We start from the raw sequence: 20,455 nt of genomic DNA, 5'->3' as shown, positions 1-20,455 counted from the left end.
TGGGCATGGTGGCACGTGCCTATAATCCCAGCTACTCAGGAGGCTGAGGCAGGAGAATTGCCTGAACCCAGGAGGCGGAGGTTGCAGTGAGCCGAGATCGCGCCATTGCACTCCAGCCTGGGTAACAAGAGTGAAACTCTGTCTCAAAAAAAAAAAAAAAAAAAAAAAAAGTCAAGTCTTCCCTCCGCCTCCCCAGAGAGAGAGGGAGGACACAAAACCTTTCCAGAATAATTCCCTGGAGAATAAATTAAATGGGGTGTGTAAACCACCCGAAACTTCGGCTGTCAGCACTAGAGTCCTGCAGGCTGCGGGTGGGCCCATGAACTTATGAACAGCAGCCTAGATATTGTTAGGGACACATGCAGAATTGGTAGAGACAGGCCCGGGAGTCACAGACACCAAACCCAGGACAGCAGCTCGCTCTAAAGAGAGAGAGAGGTGGGGTTGAGAAGGGTTTCAGCCACAAGGTTTCAACTGCACCCTGGGGCTCATTTCTACACACACACGCACCCCACCCCACCCCACAGCAAAATGGTAGTGATCTGAGAAGCTGGGTGGTGGGCATGGTGGTGTCCGTCCTGAAGCAGACCTTTAGGGACTTCTGCAGTATCCCAATGGGGAAGCCCCTGGTGGGGTCCGTGGTGAGCCACAGGCGGAAGTCTGGGTGGGGCTTGGTGATCCTCTCCAGAGACTTCTCCAGTTCTTTCAGCCACTTGACCAGGAGGTGGCAGTTCTGCAGCATGAGCCACTGCCCCCGAGCCACTGCGGTCCCCAGCAGCTGCAGGGCCACCTGCACCAGGGAGAGGGCGGAGGAGAAGGGTGAGTTGCTGCCCAAACCCAACCCCGTGCTCTTCAGAGACCCACTCCACGCCCATGGAAAGGCGATGGCCAGCTCCAGCAGAAGCCAGAAGAAAGCCAAGGATCCAGGCACTACAGGGGGAGCCCTCAAAGAAACCATCTTTTAGAAACCCCATGGGCCCCGTGGGTGCACTGAGCTGGTCACACACAGCCCAGAAGATGGGTGAGCGTTTTGCATTCATCAGCCTCCCTGGCCTGAGAAGACCTAACTTCTCCCACATGGTCACTCCTGTCCCCTGAGGCGTCCTGAGCAGGGCTGCAAGAGAACAGCTAAAGCCCACCAGGAAGTAGGGACCGTCCTGGCCACTGTAGCATCTTCAGGGGCCTAGGCCTGGAAAACAATCACCATGTTCCCTCCCAAATATAATTCAAAGCACAAACAAGCTAAACACGCACAGCAAGTCTTGGTTTCTGAAATGGCTTAAAACTTACATGAGTGCTGACGTTACAATAGCTTCTTTCAGGGTTGAGAGAGCTGGCCCGCCTCGCAGGTGCCCGGGGCATGCCTCCTGCGCCATCCAGCATGGGTATTGCCATCCTCATCTCACCCAGGGCTTCCAGCAGCAGAGGGGCTTACCCAGAGCCTCGCAGACAGTTCATGGCAAAGCGGGGACTGGCAGTCAGCTCCCTCTGACCCCAACACGCGTGCCTGCGACCGTCACACTTACTGACGCACAGGCTCTTCCTGCGAGCTTTGTCTCACATTGTACTGAACTTGCCTAGGGAGTTCTAGCAGGAAGCATTGTGATGCAGAGAGGCAGGACCACAGCAAAGAAAGCTCACGGGCTCAGAAGGGCAGGAGGACTCACGCCCCAGTTCTGTCCCAAATGGTCCTGGGCTCAGCCTCTCTCAACCCACTCCCTTGGCCGTGTAGCTGGGGGCATAATAATCCTGATGCACAACGAGGATGTTTCAGGGACGAAGGGAGGTAAGGACTGTGTGAAAGGGCTTTGGAAGCAGCACAGCCTGGGCGCTGCGGATCATGCCTGTGATCCCAACACTTTGGGAGGCTGAGGTGGGAAGATCACGTGAGCCCAGGAATTCAAGACCAGCCAGGGCAATATGGTGAGACCCCTTCTCTACAAAAAATATATATATAAAAAAAATAGCCAGGTGACGTATGCCTGTAGTCCCAGCTGCTACTGGGGAGGCTGAGGCAGGACCATTACTTGAGCTCAGGAGGTGGAGGCTGCAGTGAGTCATGTTCATACCACCGCACTCCAACCTGGGTGACAGAGGGAGACCCTGTCTCAAAGAGAAAAGAAAAAGGGGAAAAAAGAAAACAGCACAGCACCATGATCACAACACGAGGTTGTGAAGCCATAGCTATCACTTCACCTTTCCAACACTTCATGACTGCTTCTTAGATCGGAAATGCATCCAGCTTATCTGTGGCACACTCAGCTTAAATCCAGGTTAGCTCCTCCTTAGCAGACACCAGGGACTTCCCCTACATGGAGAGCTAGTTTCTTCCAGCCACAAATTACCTTTTCTTGACCTTGACCCATTGCAAGGAATTTGAGGCGATTTCCTCCAAAACCACTGCGCTCCGCTAATTTCATAAGATCACTGGCAGGGTCAGAGCCGGGACTCAGGATAAACACGATGGGCGAATTTGGAGTGCTCTGCTCAAAAATAGCTTCAAAGCTGATCATTGGGGGCTGCACGTACCTGGTGAAAGAAACACAGAAAACTTTCCAGGGAGGACAGCTCCAGACCACGGGCTGGTCTGATCAGTGGTCTCCTCCAGAACCTTCTGACCACCCCTCTGGGATAGCTCTTTGTAGTCTTCCCTGCTTTAGATTCCAGTTTCTACGCACGTCTCCCACCCTGATGGGCAACTCCTGGATGACAGGGACTTCTCTGCACGCCCTGCACACTCGATTCAGTCGGTTTGTGCTGAGCTGGGTGCCTCAGCTTGCCCTCCAGGTGGACCTGCTCACGGCAGCAAACCCTGAGGTTCCACACCAGCAGCTCCACAGGCGTGTCCCGGATGGTGCACATCTTGAGTTTTGAGTTTTATGTGTGGGTTTTTTTCTTCGTTTTTAAATGTAGAGATAGAATCTTACTCTGTTGCCCAGGCCTTCACTACAGGTGTGTACCACCACACCTGGCTAATTTTTTTTATTTTTTATTTTTTAGAGGTGGTGTCTTGCTATGTTGCCCAGGCTGGCCTCAAACTCCTGGCCTCAAGCGAACCTCCCGCATCAGCCTCCTGAAGCACTGGGATTACAGGTGTGAGCCACCGCACTTGACCCAGATATGCAGTTTAAAATTCATTGCCAACACAAAAATATTGGGAGATTTCAGGTAAAAATCTGAAGTCCTAGCTTCTTTCAGAGTCAGAGGATCCAGCCACTTTGGGTTCCCGACCGCACATTTTATCAGTCGGCAGGAGCTAAGGGCAGCTGCCCAGGGACCAGGACCCGGGCACCAGGACCCAGGACCAGGGACCAGCTGCCCAGGGACCAGCCCTGCTGGCTGCAAGGGTACATCTGAGCCACAGCCCCACGCTCTCTGCCCGGCCTCACACCCCATGCTAGAGCTACACTGTCCAGTGCAGTGGCCACGAGGCACACGTGACTACTCAGCACTTACAATGTAGCTAGCCGCAACTGAGATATGCTGTAAGTGTGAATCCAATTAGATTTTGAAGACTTAATACCCAAAAAAAGCATGTAAAATGTCTCAATCGTGTTCCTATTGATTATACATTCAAATGATAATTTTAATATATTCAATTAAATAAAACACGTTATTACAATTAATTGTGCCCATTTCTTTTCTAATGTAGCTACTAGGACTTTTGAAACTGCTATGTGGCTCACATCAAATTTCTTGCAAATAGCGCTGTTCTAGAATACTGAAGAATTCTAGAATATTGGCTATCAAATATTGCACAGACAGGGTGACAGCTGTCTCGGGAGCTGGTCAGCCTGCGTGCTCTGAGTCCAAGGTGGGAGGATACTAGAGAGTCCACCCCACGGAAAGTGGCAAATCAACAAAATGACACTTACTTCTCCCCCATCGTTACAGTCACATAGTCAGTCACTGCCCGATAGACCCGATCCACACGGAAACAGCGCAAAATGAGCAACTTCTGGAAAGGGGTGAGGTTCTTATCGTAACCCAAGGGGAATGGAAACTGCTCCAATGAATCCAGGTCATACCACTGGGAAAAGCAAAGAATATTCATGGCGCCATCAACTCAGAAATGACAGAGGTCCCCATTTGTGTGTGAAGGTGGCAAAAGCCATCGGAAAGGGATGAGAATCTATAGGTGTAGAACTGAAGGCACCTGGTCAGATCTGTCATTCCCCACCCCCAAAGACTATGAAATTCAGAAAGGAAGGAACTGAATCTTATTCACCGAGTCCCCAGTGCCCATCAAGGGACATGGTACATGGTAGATACCCATAACTATTTCTTGGATGGATAGGTGGGTAGGTGGATGGATAGGTGGGTAGGTGGATGGATGGATGGACGGATGGAAGGATGGGTGGACAGGTAGATGGTTGGATCTCCCATACACCTAGCTGAATTAGCCAAGGGAGAATTCTAACCAGGGAGTTAGAGGGCATTGATTATACACTGAATGGATGACTCGAAGGAGTGTCTTCTTTGAAGGAGTTGGGCCACAGTTCAGGTTTGGAGATTGTGGACATGTGGGGAAGAAGAGGAGGAGAAAGGGAACGTGTGCTCACCTCCTGCCAGACATTCTGATTATTCTCCACGTCATCAGGAAGTTGCCCGAAGTTGTCTGAAAACATTTCTGATAAAAGAATGATATCTTCCCATCCTTGGTCGGACAGCCAAGCGCAGGGCTTTTTTCTTTTGCTTTTCTCCAGGGAAATGTTTCCTAATCACAACAGAAGAGAAGCAAATAGCCACTGCACTGCTGACACAAAGCAAGCAACTCTGCTTTGACTTCTCTCACTTTTGGAAAAAGTCCACTTCTCAAGGAGACTGGAAAGAGGAAGTGGCCTGGGCTTGCCCTTGTCACCGCCAGCGACACCAACCCGGCGCTCACTGCAGCATCCAGCTTCCAGCCTCAGGGTGGCCCTGAGACAGAGGCTGGCTGCTCCGAGTTCAACCAGAACCACTTCTGAGGCTGGAATGCTCAACTGGAATAGTGAAAAATGCAGTGCTGTTGGAAGCCAAGTTTTAAGGAGAATTTTTGTTCTTGTTTGTTTTAATGGACAAACTTATATACATGTATCGTGTGGGCAAGGAGACGGGAAGAATGAGGCTAGGCAAATTCATTACCTTTCAAAAAGAAATCTAATTCTTCTTGAGGGACTCTCCCTTCTGCTTGTTCTATCTTGATGGTCATATTAAAGGAAAAGAGTAGTTTGTGCCTCTCAAACAGCCCTGGAGGGAAACATCATGTGAGTATTGATTTCTTAAAATTCACTTTAAAAAACTGAGTTGCTTATGCCCACTGTGCTTAAATGTAAGTGAAATAAAATGAAACACTCAAACTGGGTATGGCTGCATTTAGCCCTCTTTGCACCTCATGTCCACAAACATCTAAGTGCAGAAAACATGAGCTCAACTCCTAGGTCATGCCCAAGTGCAGTCTGCAGTGACATGCTCCTGTATGTAACGGAAATGGCCGTGACTACAGGAGGCACAATCACACCATCCTGGGAAGAGGAAAAGCCAGTGAGGGCTGGTATAGAAGGGACACAGAGCCACCCTCTCAACCGAAGGCGGGCTGTTTGCCTGACTCCACTGTGCGTGCCTGTCCATTAGGGTCTGGAAGAAGTGTTGGCAAACTTTCTACAAAGGGCCAGAGAGTAAATATTTTTGGCTTTGGAAGCTAGATGGTCTCTGTCATAACCACTCAACTCTGCCATTGTAGTACAAAGGCAACCACAGACAACATGTATACAAATGGATATGGCCCTGTTCCAATAAAACTTTATTTACAAACGCAGGCAGTGGGCCAGATTTGGATGCTGGCTGGGGGTCTGTCAACCCCTGTTGCAGAGGATGCACACTCCATCAACAGACTCTTTATTGATGGATGCAAAATACCAGCTTTCTTCTTTTTTGCTTTTTAACAGAAGACATGTGTTCCTGGGAAAAAAAATGTGAAAGTCAAAATTTGTGATTTGAATTCTACTTTATAGGTGTACAAAGTATTGACTGTATTGGAGACAGGGTCTTTAGAGAGCTGTTTAAGTTCAAATGAGGCCATTAGGGTGGGTGCAGTCCAACCTCACTGGTGTCCTTATACGAGGAGGAAGTTTGGACACACAGAGACGCCAGGGATTCGCAAACAGAGAAGATGGACCCTGTGCGGACACAGCTTCGAGACAGCCTCCTACAAGCCAAGGGGAGCGTCCTAAGGAGAAAGGAAATCTATTCACCTTGATTTTGCATTTCCGGCCTCCAAGACTATGAGAAAATAAATTTCTGTTGCTTAAGCCACCCGGTCAGTGGTATTTTGTTACGGTGGGCATGGCAAACTAATACAAGCACTGGTGCCTGTGAAATACCACTGTCAGGAAGTACAGTATCTCAGCACAAGAGGACTGGGTGGGGACACGGGCGTGCCTTACCCACCCTCTGCTTTCTGGAGGTCACTCTACAGATCCCTGGTTAAAAATGGCCACTCTGAGTTTATCCCAACGCCCTTCCAAAAACCAACTGAAATGGTGAGGGTTTTTTTTGTTTTTTTTTTTCTTAAGATGGGGTCTCGCTCTGTCACCAGGCTGGAGTGCAATGGTGCAATCTTGGCTCACTGCAACCTCCAACTCCAGAGTTCAAGTGATTCTTCTACCTCAGCCTCCCGAGAGCTGGGACTACAGGCACATGCTATCACGCCCAGTTAATTTTTGTATTTTTAGTAAAGACGGGGTTTCACCATGTTAGCCAGGATGTCTTCATCTCTTGACCTTGTGATCTGCCTGCCTCAGCCTTCCAAAGTGCTGGGATTACAGGCGTGAGCCACCGCGCCAGGCCTAATGGTGAGTTGTTTTTCTTTTTTATAATTCAGTCTCCGTAGAGACCGCCAAAAATTGCCAACGCCGACTATATTTCAAGCCATCATGGCGGGGTATTGGGAAAAGTTTTCAATTAGCAATAATCGCACCTCGGATAAACCTCATTGGCTATGATACTGCCACTGCGCAAAGCTAATGGTGAGTTTTTTAAAAAGGTATACGCTCCCAGAAAATTGGAGAAAAGACAACAGCAATAAAATTTTGCAAGCTAGGCCAGGCGCAGTGGCTCACACCTGTAATCCCAGCACTTTGGGAGGCCAAGGTGGGCAGATCACTTAAGGTCAGGAGTTCAAGACCACCCTGGCCAACATGGCAAAACCCTGTCTCTACTAAGACTACAAAAAATTAGCCGATGTGGTGGCGGGCACCTGTAGTCCCAGCTACTCAGTAGGCTGAGGCAGGGGAATTACTTGAACCCAGGAGGCAAATGTTGCAGTGAGCTATGATCGCACCACTGCACTCCAGCCTGGGTGACAGCGCAACACTCTGTCTCAAAAAAAAAAATAAATTCCAAGCTACAGACAGATGGACAAGTGATAACTGATTCAGCAGAGCTGAGAAAGTTGACTCTCACATGAGGAGGAGATGAAGCTGAGATGCATACCACAGAACACATCAAAAGCTCAGGAACTGGCAGTACCAGATCCTTTGGAAGTGTGGGTGAATACAGGCTAAAAACAGGAAGATGGGTGGACAACTTGTTTGACAAGCAGTCAGATCCCAGATCCCCTCACCCCATGCTGCTAGGCAACTGCCTGCCCTACCCAAATGAACTGTGAAAAAGATAAAACAGGGTCTCTACACTGGGGAACACCAGGCATAGTTGAGGGAAAACCATACTGAAAATATGGCTTTCAGTGAAAGTTTTCATAATAAATGTTGAAATTGACAGCCTTCTTTATCACATGGTTCCAAGAAGGTTGGCAGTCAGGATTACATACTCTAGGAAAAGGCTGAAGACTCTTCACTGGGGAATCCTAAAGTCTCATGAGAAAAGAACTACAGTATTGGCATCTGGGAGGTCCCCCAATGACACACCACAGAGACGCGAGCCGCAAAATTCAGACTACGGGAAGCAACCCAACGACCATGCAGGTTTCTTCCACAAATAAATGCAAAGGGTGGGGCAGACACGGTGGCTTATGCTTCTAATCCCAGCACTTTGGGAGGCCAAGGCAGGAGGATATCTTAAGCCCAGGAGTTCAAGACCAGCCTGGGCAACATGGCAAGACTACTGTCTCTACAAAAAAAAAAAAAAAAAAAATTAGCCAGGCATGGTGGCGTGCACCTGTAGTCCCAGTCACTGAGGAAGCTGAGGTGGGAGGATTGCTTGAGCCTGGGAGATGGAGGTTGCAGTAAGCTGTGATTGTGCTACTGCACTCCATCCTGGGCATCAGAGCTAGACTCTGATTTCTGTTGCTTAAGCCTCCTGAGTAGCTGGGATTACAGGTGTGTGCCACCACGCCCAGGTAATTTTTGTATTTTTAGTAGAAATGGGATTTTACTATGTTGGCCAGGATGGTCTTGACCTCCGGACCTTGTGATCAACCCACCTCGGCCTCCCAAAGTACTGGGATTACAGGCGTGAGCCACCATGCCTGGCCCCTGAGGTCCTCATTTAAACAAATGTGAACTATGACATAGACAAATGGGAACATTTGAAAACTAGGTATATGATGATATTAAGAAATTATTAATTTGGGGGTATGATAATGGCTTCATGTCTATGTTTTGAGATAGAATCCTTCTATGTCAGAGCAGGGATGGGCAAACCACAAGCCAGGGGCCAAAGCCAGCCTCTGCCTGTTTTTGCTAATAAAGTTTTATTGGAACACAGCCATGGCCATTCACTTCCATATTGTCCAATGGTTGCTTTTGTGCTACGATGGCAGAAGTGGGTAGTTGTGGCAGAAATCACTTAGCTTGCAAAGCCTAAAATACCTACTATCTGGCCCTTTACAGAAAGTTTGCTGACCTGTGTTTTAGAGATACAAACTAACATACTTACAGATAAGTGATTTGAATATGAAGCAAATTTTCAACATAATCTGTGTTGATGGAAAACCCTGTTACATATAAACAAACCCAGAGCTGACCGTTGCCAGGTGAAGGGTGTGAAGAGGATCACAACAATATTCTCTTCTGTATATGTTTTCCATAATAAAAATTTTTTTTTAAAAATCAATCATGTAGGGGTTGAAATATACTGTAGTCACTTCGGAAAACAGTTTGGCAGTTCCTCAAAACTTAAACCTAGAATTACCCTATGACCCAGCAATTCCCTTCCTAGATATGCCCCCAAAAGAAGTAAAACCACACATTCACACAAAAACCTGTGCGAATATGTTCACAGCAGCATTGTCTTAACAGCAAAAAAGCGAAACAACCCAAATGCCCATCAAGCGATGGGTGGGTAAGCACAGGGCGTTCTGTCTATACGTGGGACGTGAGTCAGCCATAGAAAGTAATGACCCCTGCAGCAACACGGATGAGCCTTGAAGTCATGATGCGGAGTGAAAGCAGCCAGTCATGAAAAGTCACATACCGTATGACTCCATTGACAGGCAGTGCCCAGAACGAGTAAATCCACACAGACGGAACACAGAGTGGTGGCTGCCAGGGACCAGGAGCGGGGGACAGGGAAGGACTGCTAATGAGTATGGGATTTCATTTCGGGGCTGGGGAAATGTTCCAGAGCGAGAGTAGTGTTGGCTGTACAGCTCTATGAATATGCCATGAATCACGGAATTGTACATTTTTAAATGGTCAATTTATGGCATGTAAATCGTATCTCAACAAAGCTGCTAACTTAAAATTTGGTGCTTTAAACATTCTTCCTGTAACATGAATTGTCACACTTAAGAATGCCATCCAGAGCTGAGCAAGATGGCTCACACCTCGTAACCCTAGCACTTTGGGAGGCCGAGGTGGGTGGATCGTTTGAGCTCAGGAGTTCTAGACCAGCCTGGGCAACACAGTGAAACCCCATCTCTACAAAATATACCAAAATTAGCTGCATATAGCGGCATGCCCTGTAGTCCCAGCTACTCTGGAGGCTGAGGTGGGAGGATCACCTGAGCCCAGGAGGTAGGGTACCACTGCATCCAGCCTGGGTGATGGAGCAAGACCCTATTTCAAAAAAAAAAAAAATGCCATTTGTTAAGTTTCCATTTTCACCGACCAAGTTTCCTTAAAGCCACATCTGGTACACCAAACTTGCCACACTTGTCCTCCTCTTCGGGGAGGGCTCACCCGTGCAGCCGTAGTTATAGATGTTGAAGGTCAGCGTGTCCATGATATTCTTCAGGCGTTTCATGAGAATGGAATCAGGCAGTGACTTCTTCAGTGACAGTCCGAAGACCTCTAAGAAGGCGATCAGGGAGTACTGGTACATGGCATTCACCAGGGCCATCTCGGACAGCACAAAGAACAGGATGGCCCCCCTCCTGGCTGCTGGCCGGTAGCCGTCCCGCAGCCTGTCAATGTCCAAGGCCGTCTTCTCCGCTAGCTTGAGTTTCTCTGAGACCTGAAGAAAAGAACAAGTGACCCTGGACACAGGAAGGCTGAGAAGTGGGCAGAGGGCAGGAGGGGAGGGGACAGCAGAAAGGTATGTACAATGCTCCAGGGCTTTGAAAGCATCCAGGGACTGCAGGGGAGCGAGGGTCCACCCTCTTGTAGGATGAGGTGGCTATCTGTGGCTGACGCCCCTGCACCTATGGCCCCTTCCTCTAGTAATGCTGCTTGTAAGTCTCCAAGTACTGCCCTCTCCCTTTTCATCTCATATATGGGGTTCCATCCGTGACACCGGGAGAAGACCATGTGACCCAGGCCCAGCCAACTTGAGCCTAGCATCCCCAAGCTCCCAGGACTGGTTTGGAGTAGAAATGTGACTTCAGCGACTCTTGGGACCTTCACGGTAGGAACAGGAAGATTCTCACTTATCCCTTTGGGTTTGGACCTGAGAGGACGTGAGGCCAGACCAGTCTTATGACCATGTGGGGAGCTGGCAGAGAATCAAGCCAACCCAGTAGAAAGCCCAGCCCAGAAATGGAGAGGAACCAAGTCCTCCTGGGATTTTTGAAGTCCTGGATCCAACCCCACCTGAAGCTATCTCTGGACTTTTCAGCTTTCTCAGCAGATAACTTCCCTGTTGACTTAAGCCAGGCAGGGCTGGGTTTTCTATCACTCTCAAGAGACTGACCATGCCCCAGGGATGCTGGGAACACCTTTAGGGCTCTCCTCCCCACAGCACATCCCAACAGAGGTGGCTTTTTATCCCTGAGATCACAGAGCTGTTTTCTTATTGAATAGAAAAGGAAATGGATGCTCCAAGGGCGCATGCAGGCCCTGCCTGGCTCAGGGCCTTTTCTGCTGTGGTTGCTACCTCTGTTGCCTTGGATTTGGTCTCCTCCAGGGTGTGCACCAGGTCCACGTTGTCCAGCATGTTCCCGGTGGACGTGGCCAGCTCCCGAAGGAGGGAATCTTCCAGGTCCTTGAGCAGATTCTTGTTCTCGCTGGTCTCCTGGATGAGGTGCTCCCGCTGCTCCTCCAGCTCCCGCCTCTCATAAGCCACCAGCACACTCAGCAGCTGGTCCTCTAGGCCCTTCAGTGTGACTGTGGGGGACAGCGAGAGGCCCTCACCACCTGCAGCCCGACAAGCTGGTCACTGTCTCTCCCCCTGCCCTGCTGTGATGGGACAAGCTCAGCGTGGGTCTCAGCCAGCATGTCAGAGGCATGAGGATTCATCACCCACCAAAGTCACTCTACAGCAGCACGGTGGCAGACACAGAGCAAAATAGCAACGCTGTGGTGCAGAGTGGTGGACAAAAAGAAAAAACGCACTGAAAGAAAACCCAGGCTTCCACAGATTAGGGGCCATAGTTCAAAGTACACCCAGACCTGGCACAGTGGTTCATGCCTGTAATCCCAGCACTTTGGGAGGCAGAGGCGGCAGGATCACTTGAGCCCAGAAGTTTGAGACCAGACTCGGAAACACAGAGAAACCTCATCTGAGAAAAGGGAAGGGAAGGGGAGGGAGAAAGGGAAGGAAGGAAGGAAGGAAGGAAGGAAGGAAGGAAGGAAGGAAGGAAGGAAGGAGGGAGGGAGGGAGGGAGGGAGGGACAGAAGGAAGGAATGAGAGAAGGAAGGAAAGGAAGGAAGGGAAGGGAGGGGAAGGCAAAGGAAAGAAAGAGAGAAAGAAAGAAAGAAAAGAAAGAGAAAAGAAAAAAGGAAGGAAAGTCATCCAAGTCAAATCAATGTGTTTAAGCAGGTGCATGACAACCTTAGAGAATGTGAGAGATAACATCCAATTTCTATCAGAATTCAACTTGCAGGAAGAATAAAAATTCAAAATCACAACCTGTATTTTAAATCCACGAATACAGAGTAACTTCCTGCCCCCACAGACAGAGGTCCCACCCCATTCCACGTGTGAACACATGTGCCCACGGCCTGGTCTCAGTGTGCCTCCAGACATGTAACTCATGGCCCCACACCTTCTAAGTGGTACCTAATCATTAAGAGCCGACTAGTCCAGATGTGCCTATGAGAATGATCTGGGGTCACTGAGTGAAATTACATCCCATGAAAGTCTTGATCTCAGATTGTGGTCTCCATAATAACCACCTTAATAAACAATGGAGATTCTACACATTCTTACCTGTGTAATTGATCACCATGGCTTTCCCAAACACGGACGGGGAATATCTGGGATTGGCCAGCTTGGTGTTTAGATACAGTCTGAAATTTGAATCATAGTCAACTTCCTTGTCTCCCAGGATGATAAACTGCCGTCCTTGGGAGACTTTTATATTTTTTTCTAAGACGTTATCAATCACAGGATCGATGTATTCATCAACATCGTGGAACAGGAAAGGGGTCCCATACTTTATGGACATCTCCAGCTGCTTGAGGAAGTCAGGGTCGTTAAAGGAAGCGACCTGGAAGAGAGGGGAGGCAGATGCGGAAACCCAGCATGTTTAACTGCGGCCCTGCCAAATATAACCAGGGAAGGGCTTGGGAAGTGAGAAGTAGATGAGCCAGGAACTTGGAGGGGCCAGAGGTGGAAAGAAGGGAGCAGCGAGCGGTAGATAACGTGTACATACCACAAGGTCCAAGCTCAACGCAGGATCTTGCTCAAACAGGGTGGAGAGGAAAGGAAGAGAATTCCTCAGCCCCTCTCCCTATAAGCTAGAACCCCTCCCCTTTAAGAGACAGGGTAGGCATTGGAATTGGGCTAGGAGCAGGCTGACAATTTCAGCGCTCCCTGGCAGGCTGAGGGAAGAGGGAGTCTAGGAAAGTTCCTGCCCTCACAGTGTTTGCTCCACGATAGCTACTTGTGCATTTTAGAGGCAGGCTGTTCCCCTGACCTTGGAACACAATGGGCTTCCCCTAACAGCATGAAAATACCTGGGATCAAGGACCAGAAAAAATAAGGAAAAGCTAAAACCGAAAACCATTAATTTGTTCATTAGTTCAGCAAAAAGTGATCGGGACGCCCCAGCAATTCCACTCCTAGGTATCAACCCAAGAGAACTGAAAACATATGTCCATGTAAAAACGCGCACACCAATGTTCACAGCGGCATTCTTCAAACACCCAAAAAGTGGGAACAGCCCAGCTGCCCCTCAGTGAGTGGCTGGGTATACACAATGTGTTCTATTCACACGCCGGAATAGAATGCAGCCCCAGGAAGGAATGGCGCACTGACCACACTGCAGCAAGCACAGACCTTGAAGACATCATGCTGAGTGAAAGGCACCAGAACAAAAGGCCATATAGTGTCTGATTCCAATCCTAGCCAATGTCCAGAAGAGGCAGATTCACGACAGAAAGAAGATGAGTGGCTGCCGGGGCCTTGCGGAGGGAGAAATGGAGGGACTGGAGGGGTGATGCTAAAGGATGTAGCATGTCTTTTGGGGATAATAAAAATGTTCTAAAATTGACTCTGGTAATTGGTATACAGCTCTGTAAACATACTCAAACTCACACTGAGTTGTGTGCTTTCGGCGGAGGAATGCTGTGGTGTGTGAATTCTATCGCATCCAGCTATTACTCTCACCTCTCCTCACTGCGTCCCTGTCCCCCACCTCAGCTGCAAAGAACAGCGACTGAGCACCCAGACCACAAGCCCCACACTGGGCGGAGGAACACGAGGCTGAGAAAAGCAGGACCTTTGCCTCCAGGGTGCAGAGTTCAAGGTGGTTCCAGCTGCCCTGGCAGACCCAAGGGGTGGAGGCGGAGGCGGAGGCGGGAGGAGGGCTCTGCATGGGGTCAGGGTGGGAGCATTTACAGCCTGGCTTCAAGGAGGATAGGGGCTGCCAGGTACAGAGGCAGGAGGAACCCTCTCCAGAGAATGGGCAGCGGGGGCAGATGCTGCCCCAGGAGGAGCCGCTGTACCCGCAGATTATTCTTCTCCTCTTTTCTCTTGATCCAGTTGAGGGCCTGCTGCTGGGGGTCAATGCAGAGAGGGAAGCGGCTGGCCCTGGTGGTGAGGATGCCATTCTGAACAGACAGCTCATCGGGGGGAAGGCCCTGGGACCCCCACCTGGAAGAAACAGCCATTGGGAAATGCATTTTTCTCACCAATTTGTGAGCCAAGGGCTAAGGGTGGCAGGACTGGCCTTCCAGAACAATCTTCCCATCTCCAGGCTGCACAAGCCTCCTTGCACTCCAGAGAGAACCACTCCAGACTGCGTCTGCAGCTCCTCCCGCCACTTCCAGGCAGTCAAGCCAGCTACGGTCCTGGCTACGACCCCAGGCCATCGTCTCCTTCCAGGGTGACACCCACGTAGACCCCCTCCCTCCTGCTGGCTCAGGGCGACACATACCTGCTGATCTCAACATCATCCGTGAGCAGGCTTTCCAGCCGGAAAGGCTGGCTCAGGGGGATCTCCCGCTCCAGTAGGTCATTTTGCCAAATCTGATGAACCATCTCGTCTCGGAACTCCCAGGTGAAGGCTCCCTCATAGCTCAGGAAAGCTGCGCACAGCAGGCAGTCCCCTAGCAGCTTCACGCGCCGGTGCATCAGCTCATCCAAGTCATTCAGCCACCTGGCACCAGAGGAGAGGGAGGCTGCCGTGAGTAGTTTACCTTCCGGCCACAACCAAAGGAGCATTCCAGAAGAAGCAACTCGACACCTTGCTAACGGGGCTAGCCAGACAGAAACATTTTGTTGAGATACTCTTTCCTCGTGGGGAACAGAGACCAACAGCTCATCGTGCAACTCCCCACCCCAGTGAACCTGGCGTTTGGAGCCAGCGTCAAGCAGGGGCTCAGGAAAGGATTTCGGTCTTTATTAAGCAGTAATCCCACGGTGTGGATCATATTAAGTAGCAATCACATTGTGAGGATCACATTAAGTAGTAATCACATTGTTTCCGAAGCCTTAATCAAAGGCATATAAACCATCCCAGCAGAGCTAACAAGTTCTGGCTTCACTCGAGGACTGAATTCCACCCAAGATAAAAGCAAGCATCTGTTTCATTTGGCCTCTTCCAGCACATGCCCCAGGACTTAGGTTTAGAAATATTGAAAACTGTGTGTTTCCCACATGCAGACAACATTTGTCAGTGTTTTCCACACCACATTTACAGATGCCAGGTTCAAAACTGCTGCCCTATTTGGTGAATAAGCTGTGGCCAAGCGGTCTTGCCCACGAATATCACAGCCCCATCACTTCTTCAGATTGAAGCCCAGGACTGAACGAACCACTGGAACCCTTGGAAGGCATCTGTGCAGTGACAGAGATGCGCTTCTCCCACAGACTCTTCTAGAAAGAACCCAGGGGTTAAAGGTCACCAAGAAGCAAACACTCCCAAAACCCAGAGCACCTTGCTGAATGCTATGGATGTCTCCCTATCTCCACAGCTGCACTCCCACCTCAACCCCGAGTAATTAGTAAATAACACTCAGTACCTAATAAAAGCAAGACTCTATAAAATAGCCATTAGCCGCCATAAACATGATAATAGTGAAATAAGACCTGGTCACGTGGTTTTCACATTAAAAACACAACATGAGATAAAGAATCAACATGGCGAGAAACTCTGTGGGTGACGTCCATTTACAAACCACAACAGGGGGGCTCGTGAGCCGCGCTGACCTGACGTTTTCCGACCCCAGGCCCGAGATGAGTTTGTCGGCAGCAATCAGCCGCCTCTCCATGATCTCGGCTTCTTCCTGCAGCTTCTGCTTCTCTAGTATGGCGGCCTCGTATTTGGCACCCAACGTTTCCAGCTCTTTCTGAATTGCTGCCAACTCATTCTGGATCCTTTCCAGTTCCCGTTTAGTGAGGTAAAAATTCCGCTCCAGCCTGGCCACCTAAGTGAAGACCATTTGCAAAAAGATGGGGACAAGGACCACGGTGGGGCCGGGATCCAACGGCCTCCAACCAGGCCACATGTCCAAACCGCTCTAATGGTGTCTGCCATAAATATCAAACAGTCCCATTAATTAAGATTGATGACACGTGGCTTCTTAGTTTCTTCAACTGTTTGCTGCAAAAACTCTATGTCCTTTTAGAAGACACCCAACACCCAAGTTATCATATGGTTTTACTTTCATGTGTACTGAGGCCACAGTAAGATGACACTGTGGTTCTAAGTCAAAAACTCAGAAAAACTGGCTGGTCGAGGTGGCTATCCCAGCACTTTGGGAGTCTGAGGCGGGCAGATCACAAGGTCAGGAGTTCAAGGCCAGGCTGGCCAGTGCGGCGAAACCCCATCTCTACTAAGAATACAAAAATCAACCAGGCATGGTGGCATGCACCTGTAGTCCCAGCTACTTGGGAGGCTGAGGCAGAAGAATTGCTTGAACCCTGGAGGCGGAGGTTGCAGTGAGCTGAGATCACGCCACTGCACTCCAGCCTGGGCAACAAGAGCGAAACTCCTTCTCAAAAAAAAAAAAAAAAAAAAACCTCACAAGAATATACCACAGACAATAACAGTATTTCTATTAGTTCTAAGTTTTCTGAATAATAAAACTGAGCTATAAAGCAAGGTCACAATATGACTCCAAATGATCAAATCAGCCTTACTCACTTTGTATTTTGTGATCTACATGTTACTTTGGCCCTGCTGCTTTCAACTAGGACAAGTTTTGTCCCCAGGGGACATTGGGTAATTTCTGGAGACATTTCTGGATGTCACAGCTTGGAGGGAGGGTGCTGCTGGCATCCAGTGGGGTGAGACTAAACCACTGCAGCGCCCAGGACAGACCCCACGCAGCGCTTTAACAGTGCTGCCACTGAAAAACTCTGCCTTGACCCTAGAGAAACAACTTTAAACATCTTTTTTTTTTTTTTTTTGAGACAGGGTCTCACTGTGTCGCCCAGGCTGGAGTGCAGTGGTACAATCACAGCTCACTGCAGCCTCCCAAGTGGCTGGCAGTGCAGGTGTGTGCCACCATGCTCGGCTAAGTTTTTAAATTTTTTTTGTAGAGACAGGGCCTCACTATGTTGCCCAAGCTGCTCTCAAACTCCTGCACTTGAGCGAACCTCCCACCTGGGCTTCCAAAGTGCTGGGATTATAGGCGAGAGTCACTGCACCTGGCCTAAACATCTTTTATGCTACACTCTCACATACAGGTTGAAAATCAGACCTCGGTTTTGTCTACCACCTGCACGATGCCTAAATGATAGTTGTGTTTCAGGATTACCATTTATTAGGGGGCGGGGGGAATGTTTAAACTGCATTTTTTTTTTTTTTTTTTTGAGATGGAGTCTTCCTATGTTTCCCAGGCTGGAGTGCAATGGCGCCATCTCAGCTCACTGCAGCCTTCTGGAGATTCTCCCGCCTCAGCTTCCCCAGTAACCAGGATGACAGGCGCCCACCATCATGCCCAGCTCATTTTTTTCTTTTGTATTTTTAGTAGAGGTGGGGTTTCAACATGTTGGCCAGGGTGGTCTTGAACTCCTGACCTCAAGTGATTCACCCACCTCAGCCTCCCAAAGTCCTGGGATCACAGGTGTGAGCCACCACGCCCCACTTAAACTGCACAAGTTTAAAGTCAGAACCTTGGGAGAATCTTTTCAGCAAAGGTGTGTACATGTTAATTCTGACTCTAAGCGGGTCTGCTGGCAGTACTGTGGCAGTCCTACAGTTGGGCAATACCTTCTCTCTTTTGGGCTTGATTTCTCTGAAAACATCACAGTAGCCCATTACAGCTTCGACGAATTTCAGCATCCCCAGCCCGGCTTTGCTGACAGCTTCCATTTCTTCAGTTGTGGTATTGAGAGTCTTCAAGAGGCCTAACGTGAAACACGCAATCATTTTTATGAGTGCAAGCTTCATCTTGAGAACATAAAACAGGGAACAAATTGCCCGTGGACAAAGTAAGCGTAACTTGTTTCCTCTTCCTCAGGGGCCCTGTGAGCAGAATGCACGCAGCTCTCCTTCAGCTGGTGCCAAACCAGAACAGGCTCTGCATAAGTGGATGTTTCAGATGTGGGCGAGGTGCATGGTTTATTGCTACCTGGGACGCAGGTGTCACGCTGGGAACCCAGGACACAATGGAGACTCCCAACTGGGCACCCAGGTGGCTAACTGGAATTCGCAGGCCATTACCTGTGTCACCTTCACCCGCACCCTCACCCCGGGACTAATTTCACGTAAGTAGAAGTCCATCCAATGAAGATTCAGACAGAGCGAATGCCTTGCATTTTTCTAGTGGTTGGGGTCATTTGTGTTAAGTTTGCTTTTGTTTTTAAGGGACTAAGAAAAAATGTTTGATGATAAGAGTCTAAATAAGCCATCAAACACAGTGTGAACTTGTATTGCTTTTTGCAAAGAGTAACACATTCCACCATCACCGCCTGGCTGAGCACTGGGCAGGGTCAGGAACTGGGCTCAAAGGGAACTCAGTGCTTTAGCCAAAGACGGGGGAGAGGCTGGCCGTCAGTGATGCTGCCCCCCACCATGCCCACTCCCCAGGGACCTCCAGAAGACTTGATACTGACAAGAGGAGAAAGCGGGGAAGCCAAGGTCGGAGCAGCTCTGGGCTCCTGCACGCGCACTGGATGAGACGCGCAGAAGACAAGGCCGGGCTCAGTTCCAACGAGATGATCTTGTTTCCCGACAGGGAGAGCTAGGACTAGTGCTGAACTGAACAAGGTGGGCTTGGCTGCCGCTGCCCATCCCCAGCCACGCTCCCTGGGTCACGTCATGGGGCTGCTGTTTTCCTGGTGACCAATAGTCGCCTGTTCCATCTGATATCATCTGACTGCAAGGGGAGGGCCTCCTGCGACAAGCCTCCTTGCCTTCTTTCCCTGTCCCAGAGACTGAGATGCCAGACCGAGATCCACCCTGGTGATTCCCACACACGGCTACACTCACCTTTGATGTTTTTCACTTGGCTCTGTGTAATCGAATCAAAATCAATCTCCATCAGAGACCTCAGGAAATTCGGGTCAGACATCATGCCCTTGGCGGTTTTCCAGTTGAGCTCTTTGTACCCTTTCATGATGAGGATGCATTCGCAGACCGTCTGCACCTGCTTCGGAGGCTTAGCAAATGACCTGGCAAGAAACCAAGACACACATGGGTCAGCCTGAAAGAGAGCTCTGGAAAAAACAGCTCAACCAAAACACGATCCCTGGAGCTGACTCTCAGGTCCCAACACAAATCGCACTCCTGGGTGGGAGTGTCCCCGAGGGTGGGGACAGGTTCCCCTCTCACGTTCCAGACCAGGCACCTGGAACGCAGCTGAATTACGGTGGGGGGCAGGCAGCATTAAAATACAAACCCAGGTCGCCCCAGGGGAGTCTGGACCAGCGGGTCAGGGTGGAGCCTGAGCATCTGTGTTTTAATCACACCCTCGGCTGATCCCTCTGACTATAAACAACGGCTGCCGGCAGTGTCATCGCCACCACCGCCGCCACCATCTTCTTTCCCGTGTCCGAGATGAAGAAGCAGGGCCCTGGGGGCCTGCACAACTGGCTGTGCTGACTGCCTGGGAGGGCTGCCAGGCTATGCTGCCCCGTAACTCTTTTCTGTGGCTTTGATGAGGCTAGACTGTCACACCGCTCCTCCAGAACTCAGATATCCACTGACCCTGGCCCTCTGGAGAACTGGAACTCCCAACAGAACAGGAGACAGAACAGCGGTGCTGGGGCAAAGGCTGGAGAAGGAACTGGCCTGGGACTTCCCACTGCCAGGCAAGGTCAATGAAAGCCACAGGAGTCTCACAGAGAACACCGTGAGGAAAGACGGAAGTGGAAGGAGAACAGTGCAGACACGGCAAAGCAGGAGGGGGAGGAAAAGGAGCAGGGAAGGGCAGGAGGCAGGGGCCCCGGAGTGCATGGAAGCAGCGTGGGGGAGGCCAGGCATGTGCACGCTGGCAGGAGGCTGGGGTGAGTCAGAGAAGAATGAGGGGGATGGAGGGACAGAGACAGAGACAGGGAGAGAGACAGAGACAGGGAAAGAGACGGGGGGAGACAGAGATAGGGAGAGAGACCGAGACAGGGAGAGAGACAGGGAGGAGACAGAGACAGGGAGAGAGAGAGAGACAGAGACAGGGAGAGAGACAGAGACAGGGAGAGAGACAGAGAGACAGGGAGAGAGACAGAGACAGGGAGGAGACAGAGACAG

At 50.0% G+C, this 20,455-nt stretch overlaps 1 protein-coding gene and 1 non-coding gene across 3 annotated transcripts in view; both read right to left on the bottom strand.

Moving 5' to 3' along the window:
• DNAH10 (dynein axonemal heavy chain 10) overlaps positions 1–20,455 on the bottom strand; it is a 174,981-nt gene that overhangs the window by 6,672 nt on the left and 147,854 nt on the right. For both annotated transcript variants that reach the window (XM_032243719.1, XM_032243716.1), the window contains 13 exons: positions 19,202–19,383; positions 17,981–18,117; positions 15,973–16,190; positions 14,699–14,920; positions 14,268–14,415; positions 12,529–12,808; positions 11,254–11,483; positions 10,122–10,395; positions 5,125–5,229; positions 4,563–4,717; positions 3,876–4,030; positions 2,346–2,529; positions 590–790 (listed from right to left, as the gene is read on the bottom strand). In XM_032243719.1, the coding sequence (XP_032099610.1) occupies positions 590–790; positions 2,346–2,529; positions 3,876–4,030; positions 4,563–4,717; positions 5,125–5,229; positions 10,122–10,395; positions 11,254–11,483; positions 12,529–12,808; positions 14,268–14,415; positions 14,699–14,920; positions 15,973–16,190; positions 17,981–18,117; positions 19,202–19,383 (2,491 nt within the window). The remainder of the gene's footprint in view (positions 1–589; positions 791–2,345; positions 2,530–3,875; positions 4,031–4,562; positions 4,718–5,124; positions 5,230–10,121; positions 10,396–11,253; positions 11,484–12,528; positions 12,809–14,267; positions 14,416–14,698; positions 14,921–15,972; positions 16,191–17,980; positions 18,118–19,201; positions 19,384–20,455) is intronic.
• On the bottom strand, positions 6,863–7,003 carry LOC116528272. The gene has a single exon (XR_004258959.1). It is a non-coding gene; the product is annotated as a U4 spliceosomal RNA (small nuclear RNA).

This window comes from Sapajus apella, unplaced genomic scaffold (assembly GCF_009761245.1).
Source record: "Sapajus apella isolate SASKATOON/1434 unplaced genomic scaffold, GSC_monkey_1.0 scaffold2, whole genome shotgun sequence".
NCBI lineage: Eukaryota > Metazoa > Chordata > Mammalia > Primates > Cebidae > Sapajus > Sapajus apella.
Note: the sequence above shows the minus strand (reverse complement) of the source record. Positions and strands in the feature narration are given on the sequence as shown.